General features: G+C 37.0%; 1 protein-coding gene across 1 annotated transcript; it reads right to left on the reverse strand.

The window, feature by feature from the left end:
* Positions 1–206: 206 nt before the first annotated feature.
* On the reverse strand, positions 207–23624 carry LOC134798877 (organic cation transporter protein-like). The gene is made up of 6 exons (XM_063771267.1): positions 23229–23624; positions 9316–9520; positions 4842–5097; positions 3721–4356; positions 2379–2560; positions 207–959 (listed from the first exon to the last, which is right to left on the reverse strand). Exons 1-6 carry the CDS (start codon positions 23396–23398, stop codon positions 798–800), a joined length of 1611 nt encoding a protein of 536 aa, XP_063627337.1. The 5' UTR covers positions 23399–23624; the 3' UTR covers positions 207–797.
* Positions 23625–24105: the final 481 nt, after the last annotated feature.

The following is a 24105-nucleotide window of genomic DNA, read 5'->3' on the forward strand; positions in this document are numbered from 1 at the left end:
TTAAAAGATTTTAAATTGTAAATTATGTGTTCTATTAAGTTATGAAAGCATTCAGTGGTCGATTCCTTGGTTAGTAAATCCTGTAAGTTAAATGGGTCTATATTGAGGTTTTGACAAGTGATTAATAAGTGGTGCCGTCTTGGAGCAAATCTTGGACAGTTATATATTAAATGGTTCAGTGTTTGCGGGATGTCTGAATTACCAAAAACGTCGGGTAGGTTATTCTCAACAACTCTATAGGACCAACCAACAAATTATGAAAATAAGTAATTGGCTGTTCTAATCGACACTGGGTCAGCCGAAAATGTAAATACATCCAGTCGCAAAATTGCATAAGCCACTTTATAAACGACTTCATTCAATAAAATTTTGCCGCTCTATATGTATAATGAGGCAGCTAAAATTTTTGTTGCAGAATCGTGGCTCATTCTATTCTAAGACGTAGCTAGAGTATGAAATTTAAATCATAAATCTGATTCTAATTTTATTAACGTCACTATTGACAGTATTGACACTGACAGATTCGATCTATATCGTATCGTGATCTAATTTTTGACGTTTATTAAAATTAGAATCAGGCCGATCGATATTCATTTGGAACAGAGTTGCATTTCTTTTGTTTCCGTCAATTTTAGGTTAAAATTTCAGTAGAATATTTTAGATTTTACATTTGTACGACTTGGCCTTAATAAATGGTATAAAATTTCAGTGGGGCTAAGTATATTATGTTTTTCATTATGGCCCGCTTAACTAAACATAATTCACTGTATGCACATCCATATTCACTGTTAAACCATTTACTCCGCACTGACACTTTTCGGCCTCGCCAGACGTTCGGCCTCCTCAATAGTGTCTGGTAGCGGCACGTTGAGGGTCTCTGGTAGGATGAAGACCATGGCGCTGGCAGTCAGCGCGAGGCTGCCGAAGAAGATGGATGGTAGGTTGTCGTAGTACAGTGCCTGGAAAATTGAATCGGTTAAACACTTTTATATGGTAGCGGCGGTAAACAACAGCATCAACTAGGAAGCTAGTGCTTGCGGTTGTGTTGATTCACTTTCATGTAGGTAAATACTTTTAATTGTAACTATAGTAGATTGTACAGCAAGGGCATAAAGTGACCCATCTTTACCCGAGGCAATTTTTTGGTCTGAGCGAAGCGAAGACCAAAATAGTAGACGAGGGTAAAAATGGACATTTATGCCCTTGTTGTACACTCTGCTTTTCACTTCGATTGCGAGGAAAAGAAATTATATTTTTCACGGCAATTTACACCACGAAATTGTCGTAAAGCGAAAGAACATAATACATAACCAATTCCCGCCAACTAACTTTTTAATTTTTATTTTAATTTTCAACATATTGTGATCAGAGTTTCAGACGCTTGGTTTTCTGCCAAGTCAAACATTTCGGAGCATTTTTGAACGATAATCGACTTCTATTTTATGTGATTTACTAAATTTAATGACAGAAAATACGGATTTCTAATAAATTGTAGCAAAAATAAAATAATATAACAAGTTTTGTCATCTACACAATTTTATTGCTCAGTAAAATTGTGCAATATGTTTAACTGTTTGGCCGTTGAGACCGATTACCTTAGTCTTAGAAAAAAAATGTACTTTTATGCTCTAGAGCATAAAATGCGATTTTATGTCGTCTACGCACGACATAAAGGTGCACTTTTTGAGCATGAGAAGTGAAAAACTAATTAGTAACTATGCGGGCCTATCAGAAAAGTCTTTAGCCTCTGACACTAGAAATCGCCACTCTTCCCTATTTTGCGTCACTGCGCAGTGCCAGTTAGTGACGCCAAAGGCGATCAGATCTTTGAAGTTTTTGTCATTCCAGTCTCGTATGCTGTCTAAGTATCCTAGCCTCCAAATAAATAGTTTGCAACACAAAATAAATTCAGTTGCCGTATTACGTTAGGGGTCTATGTCAAGCAATGGAATAGGTTCACATATATGTAATTAGATATATTGTTTGTGTTTTTGAGCACATCGCCAGCAAAGACTCTCTGGCATTCGTTGGGAAGTATGTACGTTTCGTGTACGCGTACAGAGGGGATCTAGCGTGGAACAGCAGAGAATGCGCTGGTCGAGAATTCTGACACGTATACTCGTATGTACCGTCACCTTGACACTTACCAGCAGAGGTGTGAGTGGAGCCAACGTCGAACCGACACGGCCCAGCGAGGAACTTACTCGTATCGCCAGTACAGACTGTTGGACGCTCGTCTAGAACTCTGACACGTAGTTATACATGTACCATCGCCCACACTGTTAACTGACAGCTCGTAAACCTTATTACAAAAGGCATATGGTCCACCGATGGACAGTGAAGAGTATTGCTGTTTGTACAGCCACCTTGACACTTACCAGCAGAGGTGTCAGCGGAGCCAACGTGGAACCGACACGGCCCAACGAGGAACATATCGCCAGTAGAGACTGTCGGACGCTCGTCGGGAATACCTCGGACACGTAGATGTACACGGAGCTGTACGCCACCGTGATCGAGAATTTGCCAGAGAGGTATATGATGAGAGACAGGAGTTTATGGTCTGTGAACAAATTTAAACATTTACATTTTTTTTACCAGGCTTACCATGCTATTACCGAGGCTGATGTCAATGCAATTATTAAGAAAATTCCGATGAAAATGCAAAATTTACTGACATTAACAGACAGAGTTTACTAACTTTCTACGAAAACGATAATGAATAATCGTACAAAGTATAAAAACTGTGTAGTTAATAGTTATACATATGAACACTAAAAAATACAAAAACTCCTCACGCTCAACAAATTAAGTTTATGTTGCGTGAACTATAAATAGATCTGGTTTCCGATACAAGATATTGCACGTCAATGCATTCCTCATAACTCCCCACACACGCAATACCATCGAATCTCCAATAAGCTCGATCCCCAAGCCCCTTCATTCATTTATTCATCCAATGTTTATTAAACAAGCTTTACTTCTATGTACCAAGTTTGAAAAGCCACTTAAATTATTTATGTGTTATATATTTCTCGTCCGAGCCACATCTAAACAGCCGTGGTACCGAAATCGGCTTAACTTGAATATTCCATTAATTCAGGCCCTTGAGCACACAAGGATCGTAGTGTAAACAGAGGGGAAAATTTCAAGTCAACGGCAACTGTTTTGGAATAGACGAGATATGGCGACACCAACTATGATGTTTGAATTAAGAAGTATCAGCATTATTAGCCCTTAAGGTAACACTTGGATGACGACTGCAAATTAATTTATTTGATATCTAAAGTGAGTGACGTTTATTGCATTACTGCCGCGATTAGAGCATTCACTCCATCACTCATATTATCATGGAAATTGTCAAAAATAAAGATATATCTGTATATCTGTCAGTAACAGAACGAGCATCATCGCCCCAGAAGTACCTAATGATGCAATAGTAATCCAGCTGAAGTTGCCATTATAATGTACTCGTAAAGTAATTAATTAAATATTTTGGGCCACTTATTATTGAGTTGATAGTAAAATAAATATTTTGATCAGATTGTAATTTTGTTATCAATTTGTTTTTCACAATCTTCATAAATATGTCATCATCATGCTCGATCAACCCTAATGTGACTTTTGATTACCTACTTATTGTACTGCGCAAATATTATCAATACCTAGTCGCCAATCATAAAACCTATTTAAACTCAACTAACAAAAGATAAATAAACTCACCTTTTGGTATAAATGATAGACCGATGCACAGGCACGCACTCAAAATGTACATTATTATCAAAATCTTCTTCCTCCCGAACCTGTCCAATACTAATAAACACGCAAAATTCGCTGGAATCTCCACAAACCCAACTAACATAAAGTTCACATACTTGTTACCCCCCAGCCCCACTGAATTTATAGAAAGTCCATAATACACAAAAGTACATGTCATCCACAAAAATGAACACACGATCACTCTTGTCCTTATAATCCTAGATTTGAGCACTTTTACAAAAGTAGACGTTCCATCGTTTTCTGCGTCTATATTTTTAGTTTGTTGAAGTTCAGGTACTTTCATTTCGAATATTGGATTAAGTTCTTCGGAGATATCGACATTATTCATTTTGGCAGCTTTTCTGAGGATTTCTATGGCTTCCTCGTTACGCCCTTTGCTCAACAGCCATCGTACACTCTCGTTCAGCAACCAGATGTATGATAGAACCAACATGGCTGGGGCGTATATGATTCTGAGTAGCTGTCTCCAGTCTTGTAGCCACCAAGACAGGCCAGGGAGAGTCATCAAGCCGAATGTGAATATGAAGTTAATTAAAGTGTTACCGAAGACTCGGCCTTTAGGTCCCACTAGCTCCATTGCTGAAAATGAAAATAATGTAATGACTACTTAGACACAACGAATGAAAAAATAGCAGACTCTAAAGCTTGTGCTAGTGTCAGTTACGATGAAAATAATTTTAACGATATTAGTTATAATAAATTCATTGTAAAAACAGTTATGTGCACGCAGAGATAGCAAAATTAGTTTCATAATTATTAATTTGCGTTGTACAATTAAATAAAAATAACATAAAAATCATGTTACAAATATGTATTAATTTAAAAAAATGCAGAAATATTTCTTGAATCGTGACTAAGTAAATTTAGCATCTATGTAGTGTTAGTAAATTAATAATTGTATTTAGTACCTTAAGAGTAGTTACCTAAGAGTAGTTATTTCTGATGTTTTAGTGAGAGCTGTTAAGTGAATGTCCTTAGTATGTATTCGTAAACTTATCTCCTGCTCACTTATTTCTGTTTGCTTACCAAATAAATAAATAAATAAAAATTTTCCTCAAAATTACCTAAAACAAATGCAGTAGTGTATGCTCCTGCTCCCAGTGCTGCTTCCAGAAACTCAAATACCACCATCATGACATAATTGATAGAAAAAGATCTGGCGAATCCAAATATCCCATTCATGAGGGATGCGACGGCCAAAGCCTTTTTCCTCCCGAATCTATCTGACATGATTCCCGTGAGTGGCAGGGACACGAATAGCCCCGAGTTGTGGATGGTACCGATTAATGTTCTCTTCCAGTTTTGGCAGCCTAGGTCAAACTGTAACAAAACATATTGGTATTAGGAAAAGCGCATTTTAATCTCTCTCTTAAAATATGTTAATGTAAGATCGTTTATGTTATAATTAGCGTATTTGGTCAGCATCAATTAGATTGAATTAGACCAAGAAAAGTCTGCAGCGATTTTGATAGCCCACGCAGTGCAAGTGTCATTTTAAACTTCAAACTTCTATGAAATTATGATGTTATAAATAACACTTGCACTATTAAAATCGCTGCAGACTTTTCTTGGTCTAACTCTAGTAAACAGCCAATTTAGCTAACTACATATTATTGGAACGCTAAAAATATAAAATCCTAAATGCTAAATTACTAATCGCCCGTGGTATACGTTATAGTGGAATTTATTCAAAACTTCTTTATTTATGATATTAAAAAAATCGATGTGCCAAATGTGCTTAAAATTTTGAGCACTGTGACTTTTATGAGTTAGTTAAAAAACAAAGTGAGTCGCGATCCTGTTAACAGAATGGCGAGAGTCGTACCACGCTAAGTTTTCATGCCAAGTGCTTGATATGGAGCTTATAGGGCTAAGTATTGGATGCATTCTAACTACCAAGTTTTGGCAATATTAACATTGTCAGAGTCGACTGTATTCGCAGTTATTTAGCCAACAAATTTCCATTAAAAAAATATTTTTACAAGCTGCCCAGGACCGGAGTCAGTGGAAGAAAAAGGAGCCCTACACCCCAGCAGGGGGTAACAGGATGGAAAGAAGAAGAACCAAGGTACTTTTGGCTTAGATAGGCAAATGCCTTTAATTTGATACATTTAATTAATGTAATCAAATCACCGAAGAAGTAATTAGGAAGTTCCCCGCCAATCTGATTAAAATCGTAATTTGCAACAATGGCGAGATGTCAAAGCAATCAGACAATATTCGTTGTTTCCGAGTATCGAATCAATAGTAATCAAACGGGGCCTAAGATGTGATGCTTTTGTCTAATAAATTAACAAGGTAGCGGGTGATATACGTATTAATTACTAACTTATTGTTCCCTGGCTTAATAGACTGAATAGTAACCCGAGAGCCACGGAACGGACGATCCCATACTGATGCCCACCGCCATCTTTATTTGCCCTAACTGACAGCTGACTCTCCTGCCGGTTTAGCCAATGACGATCTAGAAATGTTACACATGTCTATTGATGATGATGACCTAAGTCATCTAAATGAAAAATAAATACTGAAACAAAACTTCAGTATTTATTTACTTTAGTTCAGTGTCAATCAACTTACTAAGATAATTAAGTCGTTGCGAATGGCGATAGGAACAGACGATTTCATATCTTAATCATTGCTCAACAATGTGTTAATATTTGTATTAATTTAATACCTTGCTTAAGCGAATAAACATCTTATCAGTACAATGTACGCCGTTTTTATCATTGAGATAGACTAGACGAAACTTACGATTATAAAACGCACAATGAAACATCTCAACAAATACTATTAATTATCGCTGTGTGCTTATGATAAGTGTACAGTCAGCCGCAGCCATAGTTGACCCCCCTGCCCCTGAAAATAAACTTCTAGTATATAGGGGGGTGGGGTCAGTTATATCACTATTGTAGGAGAAATTTGGAATAAGTAAATATGTTTTAGAGTTGAATTCTCATTTTATCACATTCATTGCCGCTCGTAGCGCGTAGTCACGGTTTCGCCGTATGGAGCGCGTAGTCGCTACGAACAGTGTACCCGACAGTCGGGTTCTTGACCCTGAATGTGTTAAATTAGATGCAAATTCGAGATTTCGAGTGAACATCCGGGATACTTAATAATACATGTATAATATATTGTAGGTAGTGGGCAGATGGATTTGACAAATTTCCGAGGGTATAAATCACTTTACCCTTATTGATAGTTAGTTTTTGTGAATTCTACATAGCATGAAAAAACTGCTCCATAAGCACTTTAAAAACGTAGCTATCAATTTTAAAAGAACCGGCTACGGTTTTTATTGACCTGTAGAAAAAGTATTGTATACAATAGTGATATAATCAAGTTTTTCAATATCGTACCCAATAAGGCCACTCAGCAAGCTTCGTGACCTTAACACGGTACTCGACTGAAATCTCTCCATTATATCACGATTGTATAAAATACTATTGCCCACAGTCATGTAGTAATTATGTTTACGAGTATCTATTTATGTATATACTCAACACAAACAAACACGACAAAAGTACTCGCATGCTTTGTTTGTGTGCGTTACGTCTCAGACGATATGTATATGATGATGAGTGATTGACACGGATGTGATATTAAAGAAGCATTCTAAGCGACATTCCAACGTTGTTAATTTTATTATCGGTAGAACATTTAGGCCGATTCACTTTAAATAATTTGAAATGGTTTTTATCTTTAATTTAATACGATCTGAAGCGAAGCGTCTGGTTGACGTAACTGGTGACCGAACAGCTGGCGGCTACCTCGCACAACGTATCAGCATTGCGATACAACGAGGAAATGTCCCAGCTTCCGTGGTACAATGCCTCAAGGGCCTATTTAAGTTTTAAGCCAGTTATTAATTTAATTTAGTAGTACCTGTCTAGTAGTGTGTGTGTCTACTAGTTTAGTAGTACCTTTATTGTACTTAAACAAATTTTATATTGATTTCCAAAAAAAAAACGATCTTGATCATGGACATTAACCACCGTTAGCGGCTCACGCGCTCCCTAGTCCGCTACAATTATTCTTTATCCCTTTTATGTAGAGTAGTCAGATGTCCCGATTTTGAGCCATATAATTCCGTCAATTACGACTTCCTAACCCCTAATGTGGTAACCCTAATGCAGGAGTTACAGACTTCTACTTTCTACTGCTATAGAGATATCCTCTGCAGCTGACTGTACACAAAACATGTCATGAAATGCAATTAGGGGTCGGGTCGTCTCGTTAGGTATCTCGTTCACACTTATTTGTGCGTGTGAGGTGATGATACGACTCAAGGCCCTATCAAAATGAGATGAAAACTTTATCAAATTGATAAAATCGAATCGGCCTTATTGATAACCTTTTGACTAATGGGCGGCGTCGCGTGATGTTATTTAAGGTCACCATATTATTTATTTGATCTCTGACCCGAACCTGATTTGGTCCTATTAAAGTCAAATTGTGGTGAAATTAAATTAATTATCAATGAATGTCTATTTCGGTTGGTAACAAGTGAGTTTTACCTTATGACACAATTTGTGTGTTTTTTGAATCAAATGACTATTTCGTATTATCTCCATATTGATTTAATTACGGTTTTTACAGTTCATATCCTCACTAGAGGGCGCTGCAATATTTTTGTCAATTTTTTATTATTATTAATTATAACTATATACCCTTCACCGTAATTTTTTTCGGCTTATATCTTATTGTGTTTTCGGCGATCCAGAATTAAGCCACAAAAAAAACTCTAAACACTACTTCTAAGTGGTCTAAAATCCGCTTTAAGTATGTGTGTGTGTATACTCATAGCTCATAGTATAGCGGGTCTGCAGCCTCATTTGTGACGAATCACGCGGCCGAATTTGCAACGCGCGTGTAGTGTGAATTTGCATGCTTCTTATCATAACCTGTTTCGACATGGGCTGAATACTAATATACAATGTGCAATATGATTAACTATGCCAAAAGAGCGAATGCACCCGGATCGGTGGGCCAAGTTGGACTCCGAAGTTCAGGCGGGGCAGAGGTAGACTAAAGAAGAGATGATGGGGTAACCTCGACGTGATTTTTGATAAGGATTCAACCCAAAAGAGGGTGAAAATGTGGCTATTGTGGCTCCTTATTTTTAACTACGTCTACTAAAATGATGTGGTGGGATAATATATTTTGACCAGCTTGCCTTTTGAACGTCACCCTTGATTCTACATGCTCATAAGAATAACCTTTGCCCTGTCGGTCCGATACTGGCAAGACCGATACGATTCCCACCGAATGAGCTAAGTCGGAGCGCTTTTCTCATTTGGACAGCCGCTAGCCGGTCGGCTCCTCGCGGACGCGAACGGCTGCGGACGGACTCCATCGCTTCTGCCATACATATTTTATAGCCACATTGAAAATGCGCTCCGACGCGGCCCGTCTCCAGACAGAGGTCGGTGGCAATCGTACATTAGGCTGTCATCGTTTTGTCATTTAAGGTTTTTAATATTTTCGAACGTTATGTACTTTTTGATATTTCTTTTAATCCTTTTGTTTACTTACATCTCTCACTACTGAATCCTCAAGGCTGTACTGTATCGCATCGCACCCTATTGTGATGTTCGTATTAAAAGCGGCAGCACTGCAGGTCTCGTTTCCGACTATAGCTGCATACTTCTTACATTTGGATAGTCGGTCGCCGTCAAGAGGTATAGCGCTGGTTAACCAGCTCGTGTCATCGAGGCCTTCGCATTGTTCTATTTTACATCTGAAACAATCAAAAAACATATTAATATTATTGACATATTAACATAACTTCCTTAAGAAATATTGATTGATTATGAGCGTACCTACAGTAAAGGTCTAACTGCACACCCCTCTTCAGCGCTGACTGTACAGTCAGCGTCATATATGTACAGTAGGTAGCATCCAAAGTATTCAAATAGTTCGGTACACCATATAATTTATATGGCGTACCAAACCAATTCAATACTTTGGATCAGAGTTGGGCAAAAATTAACTTGAATAAGAATAAGAATAAAAACAGAAATTTTATTCTTATTCAAATCAATTTGAATTAGAATAATTCTTGCACTAGTTATTTTAGAATAAAATTAAGGTGAATAAATCATGTGACTTTTATTTTAAATGCGGAATAAAAAACAGAATAATTATTCTAGAAGTGAGGCTATTCTAACTAAGGTTTTATTCAATTAAAATTTTATTTAGAATTAAGTTAATTTTTGTAGTACAATTGGTTAAATTTTGTAAGTTGATTTTCACCCTTCTATTTAAAAGTCGGATTGGTTTGATATTTGTTACTTTAGTTTAGGTATAGTACACATTGAAGAGTTCCGCTATACGCTATCTAGTTCTATCATCCGATCAGGGTGCTTAGCCAACATGCCAAAAGTTGACGCTCCGTAGAGTTGCGCATAGTCTCTCTCTATCACTCTTACATATTAGTGCGATACAGAGACAGATAGCGTTTCGTTGTCGTAGCACTCGTACCGCAAACGATTGGGTGCCTAGCTAAGATGCCAATTTTTGTTTTTAATTTAATAACCAAATCATTAGGTACAATTTAGCTGTTTTTAGCGCTTTCTGTCTCTATCACTCTTACATATTAGTGCAATAGAGAGACAGAGATAGCGTTTCGTTGTCGTAGCGCAAACGATTGGCATGTTGGCTACGCACCCAAGGTGCTAAGCAAAGATGACAATTTTGGTTTTTAATTTCATAACCAAATCATTAAGTAAATTTAGCTTTTCTGGGGGCCTAGCCAAGATGCCAATGGCTTGTGCTCCGACAACGAAGCACTTTCTGTCTCTATCACTCTTACATATTAGTGCGATAGAGGGACAGAGATACCGTTTCGTTCTCGTAGCTTGGCTAGGCCCCTAGACCAGTTAAATTGAACCTAATGAATTGATTAGTAAATTAAAAATAATACGGTTACTGAAACTATGCGTTATAGTCAATTTGTAAGATTTTATTCCATAAAATAGGTATAAATTAGACAAGAGACTAACTACATACTATTACATCTACCTAACTATACGTAATTAGTACCTATACGGTACCCGAACTACATTTTTATTCGTGGAATATTATTTCAATTAAAAATCATGATTATATTTATTTGATTACGAATAAGTTATTCTCATTCAATTTTTTCTCATACGAATTATTCCCGACCAAAATTATTTGAATATTTTTGACGGGAATAAAATCGAGATGATTTTATTCCTACGAATTCTTATTCAAATAATGATTTTATTCTTGAATGCCCAACACTGCTTTGGATACTACCTATTATATTATGACACTGACTGTACCAACTCAATGTAGACTACTTATTCAGTAACTTACACGACTGTATCGACATTTCGCTGGTCCAATATTACAGGGTTCTATGTTTCACTTTTATCGAACTGAAATTTGAACATTGTCATAATGACATTACGCCGAATTTCAACTATCTTGAAAATGTAACATAGAACTCTGTAATATTGGGCCAGCGATTTGACATCTCTGTACCTGTACTATGTAAATCAAGGCTTGTCGTACGACGCCTGTGAATGGAGGAGGTAAATTCGACTTGTTAGTATGGCTGTTCGTGACATAATTTATGGCATAATAGTTTATAATAATGATAAATCATGTATATATCATATACATCACTAAAGTGTAGAGTCATAGAAAATCGAAATGGACATTGTCAACGTTTCATGTTATCACACTTAAGGTCAATGTGGCTAATTCCGTTGTAAGGGACTGCGTCCTACATTCGCCCAATCTTAGATGATATTAAATAAATAATTAAATATATTAAATTTTAGCTTTTCCCGTTATACGCAATGTGCGTAACTTTGTTTATGATGGCTAGCCGTTAGGGATAAGCTTGTTTTAAGTATTGTAAAATGTATTTCCTTTTCTTTGCCGGCACTGACTCTTTGTTTGTCCATCTTTGTTTTATTTCTTTGTCGGGGTTCGAATAGCTATTGTTAACTTAAGTAATAAACTAATTTGTACCCAGCGTGAGAAACGCTAGGATCAGGCATGTGCAAAACCGTTATCGGTTCTGTACCGCTATTCCGATGAGCCTGTTGCTTACCTGCAAAGTTATGGTCATCGGAATCGCGGGGAGTCAGAAATCAGTTCGGAGTTAGACGTCAACTCGACAAGTTGTCTTGTACTTTTATCACGGGTCGAGCTTGATTTTATATCGCTCCCTATACTTGTTAAGTTAGTTTAGTTTTCTTAGTAGTGTTAATATAGAACAATATTTTTTTCCGGCGTTTAAACTTTTATTTACTTACATACTCCCAGCACCTTGGTACGAATACCAAACCCCTGCCAAACCGTCATAGGGGCTATTCCGCCCACGAGCGTTTAATATATGTAGGTAACAATGAAATTGTATAATTTTGAGAGCTACAATAACACAATGTGATGTGAAGTTTCTATGTACAGTCAGCCAAGAAAGTGGTCTACCACTTTTCGACTCTATCATCTGATTGATAGAGTCGAAAAGTGGTAGACCACTTTCTTGGCTGACCGTACCTACCTACGTACAGAATATCAGCTCGTATTCCGTAAAAATACTGGCAAATTACTGAGAATTTGTGGAAGGCCCGGAGGCGTATTCAGATTCGAAAAATATAGACCAACGTGAAATAAATCTCAGTGTATCTCACTCCCACCAACATGCAAGATGGACGCCCTGAACTAAATTTGAAGTTGGTAAAATGTTACAAAAAGCTGAATATGCTCATCAAAACATCGGTTTACCACCGGCAGACCAGTAGTGTCGATCTAGATCTAGGTCATCACACGGAGGCTGCAGGAACGTGATTTGACGCACCAAATGCAGGGGCTTTATTCTAGAATGCGCATTTGACATGTCAAAATTATATTGAAGTTGCATTAGTTGCAAGCAAGCATGCTCATTTTAAACCGTAACAGAATGTTTTCTATTATTATTTAAAAAGAGCAATGCTTCCTATTGTTACCTTCATTTCTGGTCTTTTCAAGTCTTAAAGTTTTCTAAAATATAGATCATTTATTATCATCAACCTGGGGATTGATAGAGTCGGACCAAACTAAATCTACGAGGCATTTGCAATGACAAAGTGTAGCAATGTTTTTGTAATTTTTTTAAATGAAAATATTATGACATTTATAAAGACACTCCCTTACTTTATTCTTTTCAAAATCAGTGAAAAGTTACCTTAGACGGACTCTTATTTTTTGCAATTCAATTCTAGAATAAGAGCCTTGAAGACGCCGTTCAGATAAATGTGACTTTATATAAATTGTAACTAAATTGTCATAACTGGCTTTGATGACGCAAGAACCAACAAATATTTAAAATTTTAAATAGCAAAACTTGATGAAATGACGTGGTTGTAATTGTAATAATGAAATGGCATTATATTGATATCTTTTTTTCGTTTCTGAACACATGCCCTAGGGCCTGCGTACGAATTACGTGCCCTAGTTGCTGAAGCGCATTGTTTATATTTGCTGGGGCGGTTAAAATTATTTGGCTGGGCCCAGTTCTCGTACTATTCGGGAATAGTTTATGTGGGCCCAGTCCTCATACTGCACATACGTATGTGCACCGGATGGAATCCTCTAGAATACCTCGACGTGTCTTGTTTGGTGCAGTTGCGCATGGAAGGAACGTTGGAAGACCGATGCTGCGCTTTAAAGACTGTGTTAAGCTGTTAAGCGAGACATGTCAGCATTTGTAATCGACCACCATGCCTGGGAAGTCTTAGCTGAAGACCGTGATAGATGGCGCAAGCATGTTGTGGAGGGGGCATACATCATTTTAGAGTTATTGGAAATAAATTGGAATTATAAGTTTCTGTCAAAAAATTAAACTTCAAATACTTAAATGTTCCCACTGCGGGTGTTTATTCTAGTCATCGCTAAGGGTTGAATGGGCAAGCCGGAGGGAATCAACTTCCAACACGCCGAGCCACAAATGGAAACACTCCCTTGTGCAAACCAGGGATGTTGCGGATGCAGATTTTTTGACATCCGTGGCCGCGGATGCGGATATGCGGATGCCAAAATTAGGTAGGTACTTAAAAAACGTCAAATATTACATTTTAGTAGTTTTTATTAAAAAATATTTAGCGATGTGACAGACAGACGGACAGACGGACAGAGTCGCGGCATAAGTGTTCCTTTTGTACCTTTTTGGTACGGAACCCTAAAAACGAAACGTTTAGTATTTGAGCAAGAATATAGGTGCGTTATATTTAATAAACAGTAACTTGGCCGATTTTCTGGATCTAGACGATTTCGTTACAGGTAATGACGAAATTACCTAGCACTTACGCCGCCGCTAAGACGTTTCTGTACCGACTTGTTCGACATCCGCATCCGCATTAAGCTCCGCATCAATTTTATGCGGATGCGGATGCGGATATTGAAAATAATGCGGAAGTTCCGCGGTTAGGGATGCGGATGCGGATATTCGCAACATCCCTGGTGCAAACAGCCGCATATTACACACATGTCAGCTCATATCACGTGATATCACTTACACTCGGTCTAACCCGCGCAATCAATCACGCAGTACGGAACGATATTAATTGTGTTATGTGATGATTAATTCAACTGCCAGGCTTTTTCATTCGTATTGATCCTATCTTACGTGATCTGGGCACCGCTCGCTTAGCTCAGATGGTTAAATGTAACTTTTTTAGATTTACAAAAAACAATTATGAAAAAATCAACAAAATAATGAAAATAATCCTTTAAAGCAGCGGTCGGCAACCTTTTTTTGCGTAGTTTTAGTAGCGTAGTTAACGATGAGTAAGTTGACGCGGGCCGCACTTTGTTAATATTTATGACTTTATCAGACATTGTCGTTTCTCAATATTACATAGCCAGAGAGGCTCGCAGGCCGCAAGTGACAGTTTCACGAGCCGCATGCGGCCCGCGGGCCGCAGGTTGCCGACCGTCGCTTTGAAGGATGACTCACGCTAGACTGGGCTGTGCCTGGTCCGAGGCGTCCTACATGTCAGGCGTCAGACGGCTGATCGGTGGTGCTTTTCATAGAAAATGAAGCGCCAGACGCTCAGGCACGGCCCCGGCCCGGTCTAGCGTGAGTCATCCTTAACTCGTATTTATACTTAACTTTAGAACTAATAATTAGAGCAAAAAATATCAGATCTGTAAATAAGTGAGAAACAGAAATTTTCCGTACAAAGACACATCAGAAGCCCAATAGGTAGGTATATATTTATAATTACGATCATTCAAAAATTGCGTCATATGGATGTCGATAGAAATACATTTTTGCTCCCGTCTTTCTGGGGTTTGAATCAACCCTCATACTATTTCTCAAAGATTCCAGCGAAACACGACGAAGATGAATGTGTATACAGATACAGGTTGCATTTTCCGCATTCAAGCGTAGTGAATAGTTCAATCAGCGAAACGCTTCCACGAGAAATATTGAGCGGAAGTCGACAAATCACGGTGACGAGCTAAACAGGAAATGTTATAAGCTCAGACTTATTCATAAAAATAAATAGTAATACTGCGCGCACGTTTTATATCGAAAAGCACTTAATATAAACTCTAGGTCCATGGGGTCCCAGCGCGCATAAGTTGTTCGCAGAAATCGCGAAGCGTCTGGTTGACGTAACTGGTGACCGAAGAGCTGGCGGCTACCTCGCACAACGTATCAGCATTGCGATACAGCGAGGAAATGCCGCCAGCATCCTTGGTACAATGCCTCAAGGGCCTATTTTAGATTTAAGCTAGTTATTAATTTCGTTTAGTAGGACCACTGTATATATATTGTATATATATATTATCTAATAGGCAAATATTTCTACACGCTGCGGGAGATTTTTGATGAGATATTTACCAATAGAAATACATGAAACCTATTTACATACACTACTTTTTCTCATTTTAATAAAATAAAAATAAAGTAACATTATGCTAAAAGTAAGTAAATTATGCCTACCTACTCAAACATAAGATTTACAGCGCCATTGCAGGGTTCATTATAATGTAATTTAAATTTATAAAGTAATAGTTTTCTTTCAACTACGTACAAATTATAATTTATCTGTTTAAAATAAATGTTTCGTTAGTAGGTACATATTACCTAAATAGTTTTTTTTCTATACATAATAGCCGATAAATTGTTAGAGTGGTATTTTTATTGAATTCTATCCATTATACGTGACTAGATATCTTTAAAAGAAACTTAAAAATTAAAGGTAAATAGTGGACAGTTTCTCATCTAAGTTAGATATTGAATATTAGAAATATGTTAATTCAACTGTATCCAATCTCATTTCTATAAATATTTAGATTTAGGGGTAGATAGGTAAATTTAATTTCAAAGCGCTTTTAATTTCTGCATAGTTCATTGACCACAATATTTTCTATAGATGGTGCGATGTCCTTTTGTAGCTTTCCTTATACTAATAATCAAATAGGTATTTAAATATTGAGAATGAAGGCTTTAACTAGTGAGTCTGTGATATGTAGATATCACTAGTCTAATGGGTCCACCATTAAAAAAAAGTCAAAAACTGAGTCGAAAAAACATATAATTATCGAACCCGTTCACAAAAAATCACGGCAATCGGTTGAGAATTGCGACCTGTAGAGTAAGTAGTAAGTAAAAAAAGATTCTTTATTGCACCAATAATTATACATTTTACATACATGTAAAACTACAAATATACATACAAATGTAGATACGTAGAGTAGAGTTGCCCAAGCCGAAACGGAGACCTCGCATCGCTCAATCAAATAGGTAATATAAGATACAAATATTTTAAATACCCTTTAAGATACAAATATGTTTATGTTATACTTATAATATATCACGATTTTAAACTTAATCTAGTGTAATCTTGTAAAGCTATAGTTATGTAACACCTCTTAGCTACTTGCATGTCATGTTCTGCATCTACCCTAAATATTACGTCGGCCCGTCAGGCGGCGGCAACTGACGGCAACAACCTACCTAATACTTTAACGTTTTCTCGATACAACAATGAAAAATTTGCTAAAAAACAGAAATGCTGCTCGCACGCATTCATTAGATACTTTTTTTTATATAGGTAATTAACTTTTGTATTCTAGGGGCGCGTTTAGAAATGTGAAAGATAAAATTTTACCACATAATTTTGACGTACTTAACCAGACAAAAAAAAACGTAACAGATATTGACCATAATTCTCTAAGCGCCACTTGCACCATCCCACCAACCCTGAGTTAACCGGTTAAACCTGGAGTTACCATAGTTCCCAGTACAATTTGACACTGGGTTAACGGTTTAACCGCTTAACCCCGGGTTAGTGGGATGGTGCAAGTGGCGCTTAGGTAATAAACTCGTAAAGTAGATATCTTCATGAAGCAACCTGCACAATAGCTGCCGCTCCGTTGGTGGATTGAGGAATGCTAGCGCCAAACGCGCTCATGAAAGGTTACATCAAAAATAAACCACATTACAAGTTATCGTCTTGGAGGAAATAACTGCAGCAACCGTATCCCTTCTTGACGAAATATAATGTGCAACGATCTTAGAAACAGCTTGTTACGGAATTATGCGCAATTAATGTTTAGTCAACTATACACGGTGCTTTGTGTATAATTAAACTTTATTTGTTCGTCATCTACCATATTTATACAAGACACACGAAAACAATTTCGTGCCCCAAATTTGCCAAGCGATGCGTCGCATAACGCGTCGAGCGCAGAACTCGAGTCAGATGCAAATGTATGGAAATTACTCAGGGCTATGAGACGAGCAGTCTGATTTGAGACGAGATGTACTGCAGTTCATTTGCAAATCTGCATGTTGAACTGTAGCTTCTGAGTACCTTTGTAAAAAAATGGTGATGTAAGTAATTACAGCTTCTACTCTTTTGTTTAACGGATTTTTGAACAATAAATTCTAAATTCAATGGGCGATTTTATTTTAAATGGTGCACAGTGCACTACACATTTTTTTAAATTTTTATGTTGTTTCTTTTTAGAATCACGAGCTCTTTCTATCCTAATGGGAGAAATTAAGTGTCCAAAAATTTTCCACCATTTTCGTTCCTTCCACTCCTTTACCGGTTCAGATGTGTCGGAAGACGGTGTTGCTCGAAGTTTACCGGCATACAAAGTGTACTTATGAAAAGTGGCAACGGAATGGAAATAAAGATCTTAAAGGACACTTTTTTCACACATACCTATCAGGAAAATAGATAAGCTATTGAGAAATAAATATATGTACTATATAAAGTGAAACAATATTCCTATTTCTGTGTTTACTGTCGTAGACACTGTTAACGGGTAAATACAAATTATCAAACCTGACAACCTTACTGCAAAGACATAAAGATCACTATTGGTTAGTTTAGAGGTACACAATAGAAATATATACGAATGGTTAGAAATGCTTTGGGGAGAGGAAGCTATTGAGAAAAAATTAAGTGGTAAATATTGCGAATGGAAAAATCGCTTGCAGTAAAATTCGATTTTCGGGAAATAATCGCCACACTCCTACATAAACTTCCAACATAATGTATTCATTCCTAAGTGTTACTGTATATTCCTATACAAATATTACCCACAATAAACAGACAGTTTAATTCGTTAGCGTGCATTTTCCCGGTCATTTTATCACAGTAAAATAATCTTTAAGCTAATAAAACAGGGGCTAATTTTGTATGGCAAGTGGAATATCATTAGTTCCACGATCTTGTAAGAGCTTGCCTGCAATGTCAGTGTGATGGACAGGAAATAAAGTATGCAGTTCATTGTAAAGGTTACAGGAAGGAACTTGTAGATGGTACCGATTTGACAAGTAAATGTTTGTCTTTTTGAATTTCTTGTTTAATTTAATTATTTTTAAAGTGCCATGGCTATGGTACTTGCTCTATCTATTTATTGATTGATTAGGTATATGTACATGTACGAGTACTATTGTTCCATCTTTGAGCACTACATTCCTGCAGCTCTGCCTTCAGCCTTCGTAATTAAAATACTTGGGGACGTTGCGGAAAGGGCGCACCCGTCGGGCGCTCCGAGCCTTCAGCCCTACGCGGAGCTCGGCCTTTGGCCTCCGCATTTAGGCACTTGTACTATTTTGTTCTGTATTTGAGCACTACACTCCCACTGCGAAGGCCAACGTCCGAGCTACGTTCTAACGTGTTCTCTTATTTATTTATTATTATTTTCTTTTATGAAATAGGAGGCAAACGAGCAGACGGATCACCTGGTAGTAAGCGATTACCGCCGCCCATGGACACCCGCAACACCAGAAGAGTTGCAAGCGCGTTGCCGGCCTTTAATCATGAAATATATGTGAAGAATCCCTAATTATCCCTAATCACTAAATAAACACCGCGCATAAGGATCATTTTAGCTCCGAACTCGTCGTTTCTAGCGCAAAATCAGCGCCATCTCTGTCAGCGGTACAGTCAATTCCTTTCTACTAGTAAGTAATGGCTTCTTTCCGCAAAAAAAAAACTTCAAAATCAAAACTCATATAGATTTTATAGTTACAGAAATATATTTAAGCCACCGCGCCATAAAAAATCCGTTACACCTGGTTTTTGATCTGACCCCTACGGATTTTAAAGACGTTTTAACCATCATGTTACCTAATTTTACTTAGCCTATCGTTGCTTGACCTAACACTCGTATGCCCTAATTTTGATTTCTCTATTATCGAATGGCCGATTTTTTTTGTCCTAATATGTTTTTCCCTAATTATTTTTAAGCCTAAAGGTCATACGTCCTAACCATCATGTTACCTAATTTTAATCTAACCCACTTTTGTTGCAGCAGTTCGTTTTTGCGAGGATCACAGTTCTAACCTAACCTAACCCACGTTTGTGGCAGCAGTTCGTTTTTGCAAGGATCGTAGTTCTAACCTAACCTATTTTTAACAGCAGTTCGTTTTTACAATAGTCGCAGTTCTAACCTAACCTAACCCACTTTTGTGGCAGCAGTTCGTTTTTGCGAGGGTCACAGTTCTAACCTAACCTAACCCACTTTTGTGGCAACAGTTCGTTTTGGCGAGGATCGCAGTTCTAACCTAACCTAACCTATTTTTGACAGCAGTGCGTTTTTACAATGGTCGCAGTTCTAATCTAACCTAACCCACTTTTGTGGCAGCAGTTCGTTTTTGCGAGGGTCACAGTTCTAACGTAACCTAACCCACTTTTGTGGCACCAGTTCATTTTTTCAAGGATCACAGTTCTAACCTAACCACCCATTACACCAATACCCATTAGATCAAACCAATTAGGGCGTGATGTGTTAGGCCAAACATTGTTAGAAATTTCGAGGAATATGGTAAAAAAACATTAAGGATATTGATAGTTATGGTAGAAACACTTAGGACATATGAGTTTTAGGCTAACCATTCATTATGGAAAATAATTGTTATGATAATTGATCAATAGAAAAAGTAACTGTTATGACAATTGATTATTAGGGCAATAGCCATTAGGTCAAAACAGTTAGAGGATGTTATTTTATGGCAAACATTGGTAGGCATTTCGAAGAATATGGTAAAACACATTAGAGATCTTGATAGTTATGGTACAAATGCTTAGGACAAATGAGTTTTAGGCTAACCATTACATTATGGACAATAATCGTTATGACAATTGATCGTTAGGGCATGTGCCCATTAGGACAAACCAGTTAGGGCAAGTGACTTTAGGACAAACGTTGTTAGGGATTCAGAAGGACACCCCTTTACAACAAAATAAAGAAAAAAACATTACTCTTACCATTTTTAGGGTACCGTACCTCAAAAGGAAAAAAAGGAACCCTTATAGGATCACTCGTGCGTCCGTCTGTCTGTCTGTCTGTAGTGTCTGTCTGTCCACCCGTCTGTCACAGTCTATTTTCTCCGGAACTACTGGACCAATTAAGTTGAAATTTGGTACACATATGTAAGTTTGTGATCCAAAGACGGAGGACATGTAATATAAACAAATGAATTTTAAACATGGGGGGGGGGGGGTCACATTTGGGGGGTAAATGAGAAAATTAAAAAATAAAGTTTTTCAAACTACAATAGAGATGGTAGCGATTTGTCAAGTAAATGTTTGGCTTTTTGAATTTCTTGTTTAATTTAACTATTTTTAAAATGCAATGTCATTGGTACTTATTGATTGATTAGGTATGCACTTGTACTTTTGTTTCTCTGAGAACTACATTCCTGCAGCCAGAGACATATGTAACTCCGTATAAGATTAATAAAGTCTAAGAAAAAAACGTGCCTCGGAAAACAAGAAAAAGTCATTCTCGGATAGATGGCGCACACACCTTTGGCATATGGTCGGCTAGATGGCGTTGACGACACCGTTTTATATTTAACAGTTTTAACACATAGGTATCAGTGAATGAACATGGGTCAAAATGATATAAAAATAATAAAATCATTTATCCATATATATAAAAATTTTCGATAGTTTTATACGTTTTCATTTTGAGTTTTAGTCGTGTGTCGATAGATGGCAGTAAATTTACTGTGACTACAAAATTTACTATGACAGGACCTCTCTATACTATCTATTCTCTTTGCTGCTTTACCTTATAGGCATTGGTACTTGCTCTAATTATTGATTGATTAGGTATGTACTAAACTTGTACTATTGTTCCGTGAGCACTACATTCTTGCAGCTCTACCTTCGGCCTTCTTAATTAAAGCCTGACCAGTAATATATGATCATTGTCAAGAAGGCGCTGTTATTCTCATGTATAGTATGACAGTATTGACAGTTCAGTATAGTATGAACAAATTAGTTCCAGTGAAATTCCGCAACATGGCGCGTGTTCATGTTCGTTTTCCTGCTCAGGCTTTGTAATACTTGGGGACGTTACGAGAAGAGCCTGTCGGAAAAAATCAGCGCCATCTCTGTCAGCGGTACAGTCAACTCCATTCCAAGTAATGGTTTCTTTCTGCTAAAAAAACTTCGATATCAAAACTCATATAGATTTTATATTACAGAGCCACCGCGCCATAAAAATTCCTTTAAGGACATCCGGTTTTTGATTTGATCCCTACGGGTTTTTAAAGACGTTTTACTCGTTTGCCTCCTATATCTTAAAATAAACCTCACGTTACACGTAAAAAACAACAACATTGACTTTGTATTTTTAGATATTTTAGACCTGTTTCTCGGGGATCGATATTTTACAACAAAATAAAGAAAAAACATTACTACCATTTTTAGGGTACCGTACCTCAAAAGGAAAAACGGAACCCTTATAGGATCTACTGGACCAATTAAGTAGAAATTTGGTACACACGTACATACATGTAAGTTTGTGACCTGAAGACGGATATGTAACGAAAACAGATGAATTTTAAACATGGGGCCACTTTTGGGGGGTAAATGACAAAATTAAATAATAAAGTTTTTCAAACTATTTCGTGTTACATATTAAATGTGAGAATCTGTAATATATTTTTATTATAATTTTAGAATAAACAGTTTAGAAGTTATTCAATAAAATAGGCAAAAAATGACCATCACCCCTCCCTTTATCTCCGAAACTACTGGGTCTAAAATTGTGAAAAAGTACACAAAATAGTTCTTTACCTAGTATACATTAGTATAGTTGACACCTATTAGAAATGTGCAGTCAAGCGTGAGTCGGACTTAATTACTTAGTTTCTGATCCGACACCTACGGGTTTTTAAAGACATTTCACTCACATAAAAAATACATTGTTAAAAATATTGTAATGTACGGAACCCTTGGAACGCGAGTCCGATTCGCACTTGGCCGGATGTTTTATATTAACTTGCACTCCGTTTAGGGGCCAAAATATTATCTCTATTTATAAGTAGAAAAATGTAAACTTTATATGGATTTTTCCGGTTTTAACGGTATGTTACAAAGATAACGTTAAGTATATTAAATACATACTTAAGTGTGGTACATTTTTATTTTATTGATGAGTAAACCGGAACTTACTAACCATTTTTGATCGTAAACGGATAGGAAACAGTTACTTCTATGCAAATCAGGGGTGAAAACCAGGCCAAGGCCATCGACAAACTTATCAATACCATTGACCGAAATCGGTATACGTAATCCTTAATACTATTTGCATATAAATACCGACATCAGTGATGCAAGTAGTCGCAAAAATAGCTTTGTAAAGAGGGACCCTTCACTGAGGGTCTTTCGATGCTCCGCGCATGCGCTCTTGATCACCGGTGTGGCGTGATTTCATGAAATATAACCTAAATTTATAAAATTTCATGCTCAAAAAGCTCGTAGGGTTTTTTTTAATGAATGAAACTAATATTATTTTTAGGTAAAAATATTGTTTATGTGTTCAGAATTAGAAATTATATACGGATAGTAGCATTTAAGTATGTTGCAATATTTACCCCCTATTCAATAATGTAATTTAAGCTATTAGATTCTATTCAATATCTGTATTAATAATATACATACCTGTAATTTATATCGCTGGCCTCGAAAACAAACACAGAACCGTACATTCCCGCCAAATAAATCGGAAACAATAACAACGCATAGTTCACAATATTGTACTTTCCGAACGCGCCCATCTGCTGCAAAATCCGGTCCAAATCTATTGCAGTGTCTTTACTCATCTTGAACATAAAATCAGTCTTTAACTCTTATAAATAAACTAAATAAAATACACGCTCTAGCTTACACGTTGGCGGCTACGGCTATGCATATTGACATGTGCAACGCGCATGCGTAGAACCGTTCCCGAACACACAGTTTTTTTTTAATAAACAGTTTTTTTGCCGATCAAAACACGCATCTAAAACAAAAATACACACGCGTTATCGGGACAAAACGCGAAACAGTAGTGCAGCGTTAAGAATAAACTAATATCCTACTCGCTTCGAAAGTCGTACGATTTCTGTTGAGACAAAGATAGGGAATGTCTTCAGTGTGATTTAGGGAGCGTTTGAGCGGGACGACCCTATTTTTATCTGCTGTGCTGTAGATAACTGGTATTTGTTTATAATTATCAGTTACAAAGTATTGTCATGGATTAGTTTATCAGTATTAGGGTTGTAAATATTTATTTTTAGTATCGATATTTACAATCGTAAATATAAATATATTTACCTGTAACGCATTGCACATTATTATACAAGAAGGTTTAGTTATACTGATAGCTCATTAAAAATCAAACAAAAATTACTTGATTATACGTAAAGCCTGACCAGTAATATATGATCATTGTTAAGACGGCGCTGTTACTCTCATGTATGGGGTGCATAACAGTGCAGTATTTTCTTTTCTTTCCATCCTGTTACCCCCTGCTGGGGTGTAGGGCTCGAATCTTTTT

The sequence above is a fragment of the Cydia splendana genome, chromosome 17 (genome assembly GCF_910591565.1).
Source record: "Cydia splendana chromosome 17, ilCydSple1.2, whole genome shotgun sequence".
Taxonomy (NCBI): domain Eukaryota; kingdom Metazoa; phylum Arthropoda; class Insecta; order Lepidoptera; family Tortricidae; genus Cydia; species Cydia splendana.

What these genes read in the sequence shown, in the direction of transcription:
- LOC134798877 (XM_063771267.1), bottom strand. Translation starts at nt 23,398, where the DNA reads ATGTTCAAGATGAGTAAAGACACTGCAATAGATTTGGACCGGATTTTG. An exon ending in AGGATTCAGTAGTGAGAGAT is followed by an intron (nt 5,098 to 9,315) that starts GTAAGTAAACAA and finishes GTTTTGTTACAG; the next exon opens with TTTGACCTAGGCTGCCAAAA. An exon ending in CTCCGCTGACACCTCTGCTG is followed by an intron (nt 960 to 2,378) that starts GTAAGTGTCAAG and finishes TCAATTTTCCAG; the next exon opens with GCACTGTACTACGACAACCT.